Here is a 12611-nt window from a genome sequence, read left to right on the forward strand (position 1 = left end):
TCCAGTGATGCTGCTTACAGTGCGTTTGAGTTTAGAGAGCGCGATGGAAACGCTGCCCGTTTCTTGTACGTGCATCCCGAGAACCCGCATGTTTGTTGTCCTCTTGATGGGTTCCCCATCGAGAAAGAGTTGTAGGGTCGGTGCTCTGTTCGCTTGTGTATGCTTGGGCCTAATGTGTAGGTATGCCGACTTGGCCGGGGCGCATTTCATGCCTGCTTGTTTCGTGAAGGTTTGGACCGTGTCAATGGCTCTTTGGAGGATATCTTGCCGGTCGCCGTACGAGCCTTGAGTGGCCCATAGCGTAATATCATCCGCGTATATGGCGCACCCAAGATCTCTGTGCTCCTCCAGTTGTAGTGCCAGTTTGCGTAGGCCGATGTTGAAAAGGAGCGGTGATAGTATAGAGCCTTGAGGGGTGCCTCGCCCCGGTAGGTCATATGCGAGTGATCGTGTCGTACCTATCCCAATATGGGCGGTGCGGTTGCTCAAGAAGTCTTGCACGTAGCAATGTATTCTATCACCACATCCTACGTCATCGAGTCCCTCAAGAATCGTGGAGTGCGAGATAGTGTCAAATGCTTTTTGAATGTCGAGTGCGAGCAAGATCCTGTCTGGACTACCCGACGGGGGATTGAGGACTTCGTCTTTTAGCAGTAAGAAGACGTCTTGGGCCGATACCCCTCTCCTGAAGCCAAGCATTGTGGCCGGAAGCAGATCGTTTTGCTCTATGTGTATCTCGAGTCTGGTGAGGACGACTCGCTCAAAAAGCTTGCCCAGACAGGAGGTGAGCGAGATGGGTCGTAGTTGGCCTAGTTCGCGCGGTTTCCCCGGCTTCGGTATTAGAATAACGTTTGCCGTTTTCCATTCCGAGGATAGTCGGCCGTGGGGTTTCCATACCGTGTCGTTAAAGAAATCGGTTAGCTGTTGGATGGCCGAGTCGCTTAGGTTTCTCAGCATTGCATTGGTAATTCGATCGGGGCCCGGTGCCGTGTTCTTCTTGAATGCCTGAGTAGCGGTGTGAAGTTCCTCGAAGGTGATAGGGGCGTCCAGATCTCCGTTTTCTTGGCCGTGATAGTTTCTGGGGCTAGGTGAAGGCGTCTGTGCTTCTCCGGTGTAAGTGTTCTTTAGTAGTTGGATGAGCTCGTCTTCTGTGCCTGGATATTCTCCGACGAGTTTCCTCATGACATTATTCGCTTGCGTACGTGTGCTTGATGGGTCCAGCATGCAACGGAGGATAGCCCAGGTTTTCTTGGTGCTCAAGGTGCCTCGTAGGGAGTCGCAAAAACTTCGCCAGTTGTTGTTATTGAGCTGTATGGCGTAGACGTTGGCTTCTTCTGCCAGTTGGTCTATCCGGCGTCGGAGTTTGCGGTTGTGTCTTTGTCGCTTCCAACGCTTTGATAGACTTCGGCGGGCCTCCCAGAGGTGTGCCAGGTGGTTGTCCACCGCCGGCGTTTCCGGTGTGGTCTGATACTCTTTGGTGGTGGCATTGTAGATTTCTTTAAGAAAAGCGCTCCATTCTCCTGCAGAGGTTGGCGTTGAATTGGCTGTCTGCTGTTTTTCTCTGTACTTTTTCCAGTCAGTGAGTTTGGCCGTCCCCAGGGATTGGCGTACTTTTGCCGTGTTGCAGGTTACATTTATAATGTAATGGTCACTGCCTAGCGTCTCGTCCAGGTTGCTCCAGGTGACTCCTCTGTCGTCATTAACAAAAGTTAAGTCAGGCGTGGTATCGCGAGCCACGCTGTTGCCTACTCTGGTGGGGACGCCTGGCAGCGTGATCAGCAAGAGTTCATGTGTCTGTGTCGTTCTGAGAAGGTTGGAGCCCTTCGCCGTGTCTCTCTTGTATCCCCACTCTGAATGCCAGGCGTTGAAATCTCCGAGGAGAATTAGCCTATCACGTCGCACGAGGAGGGTGGATACATGGTTAAGTAATGGTGAGAAGTCAGCTTTTTGGTCTCTGGGTGAACTGTAGACGTTAACCAAGACGCACTTTGGTCGTCCCTTCTTCACTGGCCAGATTGTTATAATTTGGTGCTGGATTTCTACTCCCGGTGCTGCGGCACTGCTGATCGCAAGGTCTTTTCGAGCCAGCGTTGCCACCATCGGGTGATCCGGGTTCGTGTACAGGCAGTAACCCTCTATGGGTCTCGGTCGCTTCCCCACCTCTTGCAAGCAGATGAGGTCGGGAGGAACTAGCGCCGTCTTGATGTATTGTGTTAGTGTCGCGTGTTTGTTGTGTAGTGATCGGCAGTTCCACTGCCACATAGTGAGATTCTCTTGTTGCCTGGTTGTGTTGTTAGCCATGATGAGGAACTTCGGAGGTTGTGGTATCCTCAGTGTCAGTGGTGTCCATGATCTTCGCGCTCAGCTGGCCCGAGGCGAGGCTGTGTCGTCGTTTGCGCGGCCGTTGGAACTTCTGAACTGAATCGTCTACATATCGTTTTAGTTCTTGGAATTCCGTAAACATCTGCTGCATTTGCGCTTGTAGTTGCTCTTGCATTTGCTGAAATTGTTGCTGGATTTGTTGCTGCTGTAATGCAAACATGTGTTCTACTTGCTGTAGTGTCACTTGTGTTGTCGCATCTTGTGGCGAGGATTGTGTTTCTGCTGGTGGCCCCTGTGACAGTGGTTGTTGTGTTGGCTGTTTTGTTTGTGTCGCGAGTGGTGGTGGTGGTGGTTGTGCTTGCTGTTGCGGTGTCGGAGTTGGTGGTTTGGATTTAAGTTGATCCATTTGCGCCGTGAGCATAGCTACCTGTCGCTTGAGTGTTTCTACTTCTTGCGTTTTACCGTGTAAGATTGCTTTAAGTTGTCTGCCCTCTGAGATGGCTCGCTTGTATTCCTCACTTTGCGCGATGAATTTGGTCGTGGAAGACGCGACTCCCGCCCAGCTTACCTGTGCAGGTGTATTCTTTGCATTGGTCTTTGATCCCAGCTGCTGGCTGTTGCTCGTCGGGGTCCCGGCTATGAAAGTGGCGCATGTGGATAGGTCATGCTGCCGGTTAGGCTAGCTGAGTCCCTGAATTTGCCTGTAATTGCGACATCGGATCCTCGAACTTTGCGCTTGTCGTTTGGGATTACAATGTGGTAGGTTGACTGGCTATGGGTGGACTGGGTGACTGGCCACGTGTGTCCGGAGACCAGACGGGGACGAAACGCAGCTTTTACACCTTGTTCACATATAAGTGAGTGAAGGGTAAGAGTATACACGCGGGCCGCTTATATGGCATCGAGGCGCCTAAAACATATTTAGTTCCCTAAGAGGGATTGTCCTCCATAGAGCGGAAGCTCTGTGCACTCTTTATAGTTTTGTTGGGCCATTGTTCGTCCACCGGATGGTAAGACGTCACTCGCCTCCAGTAGGTAAGTCAGCCTTTCCTTCGTCGTTGGCCTTTCATTTCCCTCTGGGCAGGCAGGGTTCCTCTCTTGGTAGACGACGGGTTTTCCTGCCTCGAGGTGAGAGACGCATTCTTTCGGAGCACGGGAAACACACCTCTGCAATTTGACATCAGCGGGCACAACATCGCATCCCTTAACTTCAAGGTGTTATCCCCTTGTAGGTGGCCAGAAGTCTTTTCTCCTGGCCCACCCGAAACACAATAGAAACTCACACAAGGGTGCGGCTGATCGGAAGAGCACCACGCCACGCCCATACACGCCACACATGAGTAACGCACCGCACTTTGCTTTTCTTGAAGTGGCGAGTCGTAACACTGGGTACTCGAAACGACGCCCGTCTTGAGCGTTACAGTAAACACCAAGATCAGATTTATTGTGACGTCGAGGCACGTATCCTGTTCGTTCCATTGCGGCCGGCAGTGGAAATTTTACCGCGATAGCGTTAAGAAATTCCGGTGTCGGCGTTGGCGTCGGCGTCCCGTGAGTGAAAATTGTTGTATTTATTTAGGTATATTTATATTATATACCATGTTTGCAGGTGCAAGTTGGAATCAGCTAGCGCAAGAAAGAGGCCTTCGCCCTGCAGTGGACATAAATATAGGCTGATGATGATGATGATGATGCTGATGATATGCCACGCCTTGCTATATGACATGCGGTATATGCGGGTTAAATTGCCACACTTTTATATCACTAATGTTTCTCATATCTTGTCTTACATTCTTGACGAAGTTATCCCTTCGAATTTGGAGAATGGCAGCCCACAAACAAATGTAACGAAGCAAAACACCAACAGCGCATGCATTTTATGGTAAATATTCTCAGACTGAAATATTAGAAGTGTGAAACAATAACAGAAGCCTGGAAATCATGCAACTTTTTTTGGCATCGTGGTTCACTACCTCCGGGATCGGCCCACGCAAGAGGCCGCGTTTCTACCAGAAAGCTCGCCTTCGTGCGTAGTGCTCACCGCCAGCGTTTCCGGGTAAACATTACGGTTACATATACTGCAGTTGCCGGGAAGCGTGAGAAATGGTCGGGGATCTTTGAATGCTATCGCGTTCCACGCTTAAAGGCGAAGCTTAAGCCTTTTTCACTTTTTTCCCGATTGCTTTAGGTTATGCCGAAAATAATTTTCGAATATGAAATCGAGTACTTTTGCAGAACATTACTTCCGAATTTGGCATAAAGTCACTTTTTGTCGATGTTCAGACCTAAATTAAGCATTAATGGCCTCCAGATAAAACTACGTGAGATAGCTCATTATGCGCACCAACATTTCAGCTTATGATCAATAAATTTTACTTCCAGTACATTTTCTTTGAGGCGAGAAAATACTTTTTGAAGTATACAACCAACATCACCAGCAGACACTCCTTAACGATGTGTCTCCACTGCAGGATATGTATGCGCCGCCAGCTATTTTTCTGGCACACATATGCACTGTGGTTATTTGCCAAGTGAACGCGTGCTGTGTCAGTTTACATCAATATAAGTACAGCGTAAACGGTGTGTGTTCGTCAATTGACCAATTCAAACTAGGGGGCATCGTGGTGGTCAGGTAGGCGAACAAGGCATAGAGGTGAGGTGTTTGCAGTGGCAGATAGTGGTCAACTTATAATCATTGTGCCCTAGTGCAGAGGCAAAATAATCACACGGTCATGTCTTCTCTGTAGTTTCACACCAAAACGAAAACGGTGCTTGATCAGGCCCACGGACACTGACAGCAGACTATAGCGTGAAAACTGGAAATTTCTAAGCATTCGTTAAATTCTAGGCATTCGTTAAAATCGCTTCTAACACGTCCGGCTGGTACTGGCGCAGCGCAAGAGAGGGCGCCACCACCCCACAAATGCAAGGATTTCGCTCGCCGCGCCACCGCTCCAGCGTCCAATTTATCATTACATCAACTCCGGGATCAGCCGTTTACTATTGCACTATATCAACGATCGGCCACAAACCGATCGAGGAGACATGCGAAGCCCCGGAAAGAAGGCCATAGAAAGATTCACTTCATTAAATAAATTATACCTTTCAGGGCGTTCTTCTTAAACAGAAGGTAAAACAACGAACTGGTGCGTACACCAATTGAGATGCCTTACTGAATTGTATTGCCTCCGAGCTTCTCCGCAGCCACGGCCAGCGGTCCCAGCTCTTGGTGCTGTACGGCCACACAACTCTGGCGCTGTCGCAGCGGGTCTCCGTGGTCAGGGCGGTGTTGCACCCCGGATACGAGGACAGGACGCTCAAGAACGACATCGCGGTGCTCGAGCTGTCGCGTGAGCTGGAGTTCTCGGACCACGTGCAGCCCGTGTGTCTGCCCACTGAAGAGTTTCCTCCGCTGCCCGGAACCGTTGGCATCGTGGCCGGGTGGGGTTACACATCGGACAGTGAGTAGCCGCTCGGCGGTGCAGCGGTCGCAGCCTACACTCTTGTTACACGGGTGCCCAAACCGCGGTTAAACCTAGCGGCGGTATCTCATTCAACCGATTTTAACGGGAACCGCAGTCTGCCGGTGTTACACGCGCACTCCTATTCATGGTTAACGGTGGCGATGAATACGGCACGCATTTTCAATTTCCACTGGAATTCCAACACACTGCCGCACAAATTCCTAAAACTAACGAAAAATGTAAAGCTAGTTTTGACACGAGATGAGTACGGTGTGAACCGCAGGCACGGTACGCCTAACAACTCTCCAGACGTTTCGGCGTCTTTTTAAAGATATCAACGCGGCTGGTGTCTCTGTGCAGAACACTGAAGCAGACGCAGCGTCAATTAACCACTGGCATGTTTTCGCGCTACATAAATCGTCGTGCAGGTCTTGTTGACTGCGTCCCGCACATAGCTCGATTAGCTATAGCGTAGGCAGTAACCGGTAAAACTCGCTCACATTATCGAGCTTCGCCGCACTTAATTCCTTTTGCATGGCCCTTCGTAGGCGGGTTTAGTAGCGTCGAGCTTGCGTCATCTCGGAGTAGCGACGCGCATTCTGAGTATTTCAGCGCGGAGCGGCCAGATTATCTCCCCAAATTGTTTTCATGGCCTCCGTAGTCACGCCATGTCAATTCACGCGCTTTTAAAAGACCTGCAAAGGACCCACACTGCACACCGTTGATGTACCGTCCGCCACCGTGACCGTTTGCGAAACGTCGGTGAACAAAAACCGAGATTGCAGAGCTCGGTTGGCAGTGAACCGCGGTTAGCGGACTAACCGGTGTTTCGCCTGCTGTGTAACTGCGCTAACCGCGTTTTGCGATAACTGCGGTTAAGGCCGCCCGTGTAACAAGGGTATTGGATAGATAGATAGATAGATAGATAGATAGATAGATAGATAGATAGATAGATAGATAGATAGATAGATAGATAGATAGATAGATAGATAGATAGATAGATAGATAGATAGATAGATAGATAGATAGATAGATAGATAGATAGATAGATAGATAGATAGATAGTGAGTGAGTGAGTGAGTGAGTGAGTGAGTGAGTGAGTGAGTGAGTGAGTGAGTGAGTGAGGCAAAGAGACGACTTTATACCTTGGAAGCTAAATACATTAAGACAGAAAAAGAATTATACCGCCCTTCCACTCCGTGAAGATGGTCAACACATGTGCATGTGTTGCCTCTCGATACGGTAACCTTCGCTTAACTTGTCGAAGCTTGTAGTCTCCGTTGATCATGTCGGCTGTCTGATGTGTATGCACTCTCTCCCTCTGTCGAAGATGCCGCGGAGTCGATGCTTTCCTTTGTTGGCTTTGGTGATATGCTTTTATTATGCACACTTTTGTGACGTGCAAATATACAGCCGATGCCTAGCTACACTGCGTTACATCATCAACAAGTAGAAAATTGTAAAAAATGTTTATGTGCTTGAAACTGAGCAATGAAGCCCCGTAGAGGACTTTATGCATGGTTGGTTTAGGTAGTGTAGCAACAAGCTCTTTGATATGTATATTTGCAGCTGGACAACAACGGCGCAACCCGTACCTGCTCTACGTCACGCAAACGATCAAGCCGCTGGGCTACTGCCTGGCTAAAATGGAAGGCTACTTCTATAGTCCGTCGACGTCGTTCTGCGCCTACCGTTACGGCTACGACGCCTGCCAGGTATACACCAGAAGCGCTGCACATGGTTTCAGTCATTGTGACCTTATACTTTTGATGTACAGGAAGAGTAACTTGGAGACGAAGGTTAAGCGGTGTTTCATTGTAGAGTTGCTACATTTTCAGGTGCAGGTCAGGACATAGAAATGTCCAGGAGCTCCAGGACTATAAAGCAAACAAAAATACCTGACTGGGCGCTGGGTCCCTGTGGCGCACTTAGCATGACATCACAGAAATAAACACTCCGAAAAAGTCACAGGCCTGCCCGGCACACACAGCACAGTCACAGCGTAAGCTGGTGGAGCGGCTCAAGAGAAGCTCCAATTTGGGCACCACGCACAACAGGGTCATCGCGGCAGTCTCTTCGCCTCGTTTTGACGAGCACAATCTGTACTGTGCGCCCGGCTTCGACGGCGAGCTGCGGCTTATAATGTTTTCTACACAGCAGTCTGATGAGCCCCATCAAGCCTTACAACTGCAGCTTACATGTCGGGCACGCCGCGTTTGCAGGCACCTTAACTAGATGGCGACACCATACTGGCGGAGGCTCTGCAGCTCGGGAGTGCGTTGAATTGCGCGCCTCGTCTGAATCGCATATCGTCGTCTGCGCCTGCGCGCGCTGCGTTGGCAGGTCCCTTACCTAGATGGCACCACGCTACTGGCGGAGGCTCGGGTCGTCTGCCCCTGCACGCTTGCCTTATAGGGCATTTTCGCTGGCCGATAGCAAGCGCTTGCGTGGCTCAGTGGCAGAGTATGTGGCTCCCGTTCGATCCCGGCGGGAAACGCGTACTTTTTTCGCATTTCCAGCGATAGCGGTTACGGCGGCTAAACGCCGAAGGCGGCGGCATCATCGCGAATCGAAATGGCTATTAGAATGAGCCCATAACAGCTTACGCTGTGAAAGAAAGAAATCACGTGAATACCTACATGCATGCCGCCAAGCGCACCTTGTATACACCACTAAAGCATGTAGTTGTTTTAGCGTCTACTTATAAAGTGTATACAGGGTGTTTTGAAGGTCCAAAATTAAAAAAAATCGCCTGTGTCCGATAGCACAATTATAATCCTTGATCTAAATTACTCGACGAGGCGGCCATTACTTCTACGAGAAATCAGAATGCCTAATTAAATAATTAACATATATTGACTGGCGCGGATAACCTGTCTCGTGAGGCACGTTGCAAACGGAGCGAAGTTTGGCGCGACTGCTTGGCTAATCAAGAGATCGCGAGAGGCAGCGCGTGGGTGAGGCGTGGCCGCCATTCACAGCAGCCGCTGTGAATAGCGGCCACGCTCATGAGTTGACCTCTGCTCATGCAGTCATTTACTTCCACGTATGGTATCGGGGGCGTCTTTGGGGAAGAGACGACGTGCGCTACTCTGGCGCCATCTCGTAGCCATCGTCGCCGCAGAGCACGCGTCTTGCGCGGCACTACGCTTTTCTTCTCGCGCTTTCGCCATACCCTCCTCCTCCACTTTCCCCGTCGCTTTCTCTTCGCTATCGCCGTCTTTTATCCTTCGCTGTGCTCGTTCGCTCGGTTACGAGGGACGCCGACGCTGCGCTGCAGCAATGGGCGCCTAAGAGTAGCTCTCTAAATAACACCCGGCATATACGTAAATGCAACTTTGAAAGGAAATTTGAACGATCAATATCACATTTATGTGAGACGATTTCCTAAGCAGGATAAAAACTGCTTATACTACCGCGTTTAGTTTTACGTGAGCCAAACATAAATTACAATGCACTCTCCTTAAACGAAGGAGGACCAGAGAGAATAATAGATGGGCTCCTCATGCCGATAAGTGTGAAGTTGGGTGCAATATTTGGGCAAGAAAGCAATAACCCTACTGACAGCCTGCGCAACGGAGGCTAACAAATGACTAACTGCAGGTAGGCGAGCTTGTTCGGCAGTCTCCGTATGTCAATGGGGCTGACGAACCTGAATGCGATCCTCCGAAGGCAACAAGAAACGCGGCTTGACGCAATTTTTTTGGTTTGTCACTTTTATACGTTTGCGCCTTCAACGCTGCTCCGGTTTTACGGTAAACAACGTACTTATACCCATGTATCGCGTAATAAATACCACTTGTGCTGCCTTACATTCTGAGCTTTATTAGTTCTGCACGTGATAGCTATGATGTTTTTTTTTTGTTTTTTTTTTTTTGGGGGGGGGGGGTAGCTGGCTCCGGCTAGAGAAGAAGAGAAGAACGTAAACCGTTTATTATCAAATCGATAAGATTTGAGTCCGGCGTATTTTTAGTGGGTCTGGGCACTCGCCGCGGACGCGGTTCCGAGACCTTGTCTCGAAGCGGCTTCCTCGGCTCGCTGGACGGCCCAGAGCTGTACTGTCAGGTTCGAGCTGAGCAGTGCGGTCTTCCAACGCGAGTGGAGGCTGGCGGTGGAAGAGACGGAGGTGTCGGCGCTGCCCGAATTGTTTGTTATGTCCTGACATTCCCATAACATGTGATTAAATGTGGCAACCTCGGCACAGGATGGGCATCTGTTTGTAGTGTACATGTCTGGATACATGGCGTGCATGGGTCTTGGGTTTATGTAAGAATCAGTTTGTAATCAGTTTGTCCTGCTAGAGAAATCACTCTCCATTTTCAGATGAATCTCTCTCTCTCTTCGCAGGGTGACTCAGGCGGCGGCCTGATGGTTCTGCATGATGACCGATGGTACACGGTGGGAATCATCTCGTACGGTGTAGGCTGCGCCACCCCTGGTGTACCGGGTGTCTACACGGACGTCACCAAATTCGTCGGCTGGCTCCGCCGCGCGCTACAAGACGATCTATGAACCGCGTCGCCTATAGTAATGTACAGGCTGCACCCCAACTGAGTATCATAGAGATCAAGTATACATGACAAAGAGCTATACACACGTGAAAGCAGCTTGTCTGTCGTCTGTCTTATCACGAACATTCTTTTAATTGAGCCCGACTCATTACTGAATTTGAATAACCATGATTAGACTATTAATGACCGCTGTGTCAATTGAAAAATTCATGGGCGCGCTGACGAAACATCCGGGTCAAGTGTTTCTGAGGAGTTAACTCTTGCGCAGATATATCTTGAAGCGAGCCACTGTGTCCAGCCTCTCGAAACCAATCAATCAATCAGTAAATAAATCACTCAATCAATTAAGTAATAATTAAGTAATTATGTATTATCAATCAAAGTAAATCGTGATGTGTTACGTGCTGAAGATGCTTTGTGGCCTATAAGAAGAATGCCGTAGTGGATGTCTCCATAATAGTTTTGACCGTCTGCAGCGTTATTTGCACCGAAATTTAAGAGCTTACGCGAGTATATGCGCTTGAGTACACAGATGTAGGTTATCTTTAATGCCTTTGCATTCTACCACGATTGAAATGCGTCCACTGCTTCTGCGGTTCCCTTCGAAGTACGCATTTAAGCACTCTTCCACATGCCGATACCGCCTAAGAAGCTAACCTTTGCGTAGAATTATTTCTTTTAGGTCCTGTGCAGGAGCCTCATCTGCGGGAGGTACTGGCTTCGATCCCGGTGCCGCTGGAAACCCACTGGTTTCTCTAATGGGTAGAGATGTCCCCCGGCCTGGTTCCAGGCTACTCGTGGGGGTTCCCCTCTCTAAAGGGTGTCCTATAGAGATTATCTACATGGTATCTGGGCGCCCCTGTCCAACCACAGACGGCCTTGTATAATGAGCATACGCCATGGCTCTGCGAGGCAGACTATAGCTGCCGATGTGTGCCTACCGTTAATTAAAACGTGTACAGGCGCGCTCCGGGCCAGGTGCAAGGCCATTATGGGAGCTAAACTCTTGAAAAGGGGTGTTTATCCCTAATATGAGCCAAATTCTCCGTGGGGCAAAATCGCTACTTTGTGGGCATTCCTGGCTATGACGTTACACCAACAAGCCTGGCTAACAACCATTTTGCAATACATTTCTGACGCTTGAGTACTTTATGTGTTACCCGCCTTGGTTGCTTAGTGGCTATGGTGTTGGGCTGCTGAGCACGAGGTCGCAGGATCGAATCCCGGCCACGGCGGCCGCATTTCGATGGGGCTAAATGTGAAAACACCCGTGTACTTAGATTTAGGTGCACGTTAAAGAACCCCAGGTGGTCCAAATTTCCGGAGTCCCCCACTACGGCGTGCCTCATAATCAGATCTGGGTTTGGCACGTAAAACACCATAATTTTTTACTTTCTATGTTTAAATAAAGAACTGCGTAACGTTAAGGTCGATGAAAACACTTGACTGTGGTGTTCCTCAAAGCCTCCAACAAACTTGGTTCGGTTTGAAATCTGTATCATTAGGAGACTAACTAAAAGCGTGGCTAGTTATTCCTGAGCAATCTATTAGCCACAATGAGCAAAGTGTTTAGAGCTATTACTGATAACTGGTATGCTGCAATACGCAGGTGGTTCCTCTGTAATGTAGAGGCCTGCATTATTTGTTCGTTCGTGGCGGCGTTTAGTAGAGCTCATGAAGAAGATAAACATTCGACATGCATTTTTTTTTCGCTTCTTTTGTGGTCGATAGGATTTGTACCTGCAAAACGCTTACTTGGGCATCAAGATAATACAATGGACACTTCGCTTCCGTCACATCCGTATATGCAACCTAACAAGTACACTTTATTTAATACTAATTGGACGACAGGCTGACAAATTCTCAAGTTGCGAGCGCACCTCAACCGCAGGGATTCCCCGAAGCCAAGTTTGGCCTTATTTAAACCTATAGGCACTGCTTCGCTTCATTCGCACGTGTGGGTGTTCGATAAATTCGATGCGTTTGTTCAATGTGAAATTACTGCTTCTTAAAAACTGGGGCATGTGGGTTTTCTTTTTTCTTCTTTTTCTGCAGCACAAATACAAAATTCCAAGCGCACACATTTGTGTTCATAGATAATGTAGAGCGAGTTAAGCTGAAGACAACTTTCTGTTTCACGATTATAAAAGCTTGCAACTTAATATATGTATATATATATATATATATATATATATATATATATATATATATTTGGGGAAAATATATTGCAAAAATCACCAGCCCTTCCTCTGTCGAGAAAATGGGAGTAAGTGAAGCTTGTCGTGTGTGTATCTGACCTTCGTGGTGATTTTCT

The 12611-nt window shown here is 48.8% G+C and overlaps 1 protein-coding gene across 1 annotated transcript; it reads left to right on the forward strand.

The window, feature by feature from the left end:
• The first annotated feature begins 2302 nt into the window (after nucleotides 1-2302).
• Nucleotides 2303-10802, forward strand: LOC119435686 (clotting factor B-like). Its single transcript, XM_049659887.1, has 4 exons — nucleotides 2303-2324; nucleotides 5487-5783; nucleotides 7356-7501; nucleotides 10134-10802. The coding sequence occupies exons 1-4, from the start codon at nucleotides 2303-2305 to the stop codon at nucleotides 10296-10298; spliced, it is 630 nt and encodes a 209-aa protein (XP_049515844.1). The 3' UTR covers nucleotides 10299-10802.
• Nucleotides 10803-12611: the final 1809 nt, after the last annotated feature.

The sequence above is a fragment of the Dermacentor silvarum genome, unplaced genomic scaffold (assembly GCF_013339745.2).
Source record: "Dermacentor silvarum isolate Dsil-2018 unplaced genomic scaffold, BIME_Dsil_1.4 Seq831, whole genome shotgun sequence".
In the NCBI taxonomy this organism is placed as follows: domain Eukaryota; kingdom Metazoa; phylum Arthropoda; class Arachnida; order Ixodida; family Ixodidae; genus Dermacentor; species Dermacentor silvarum.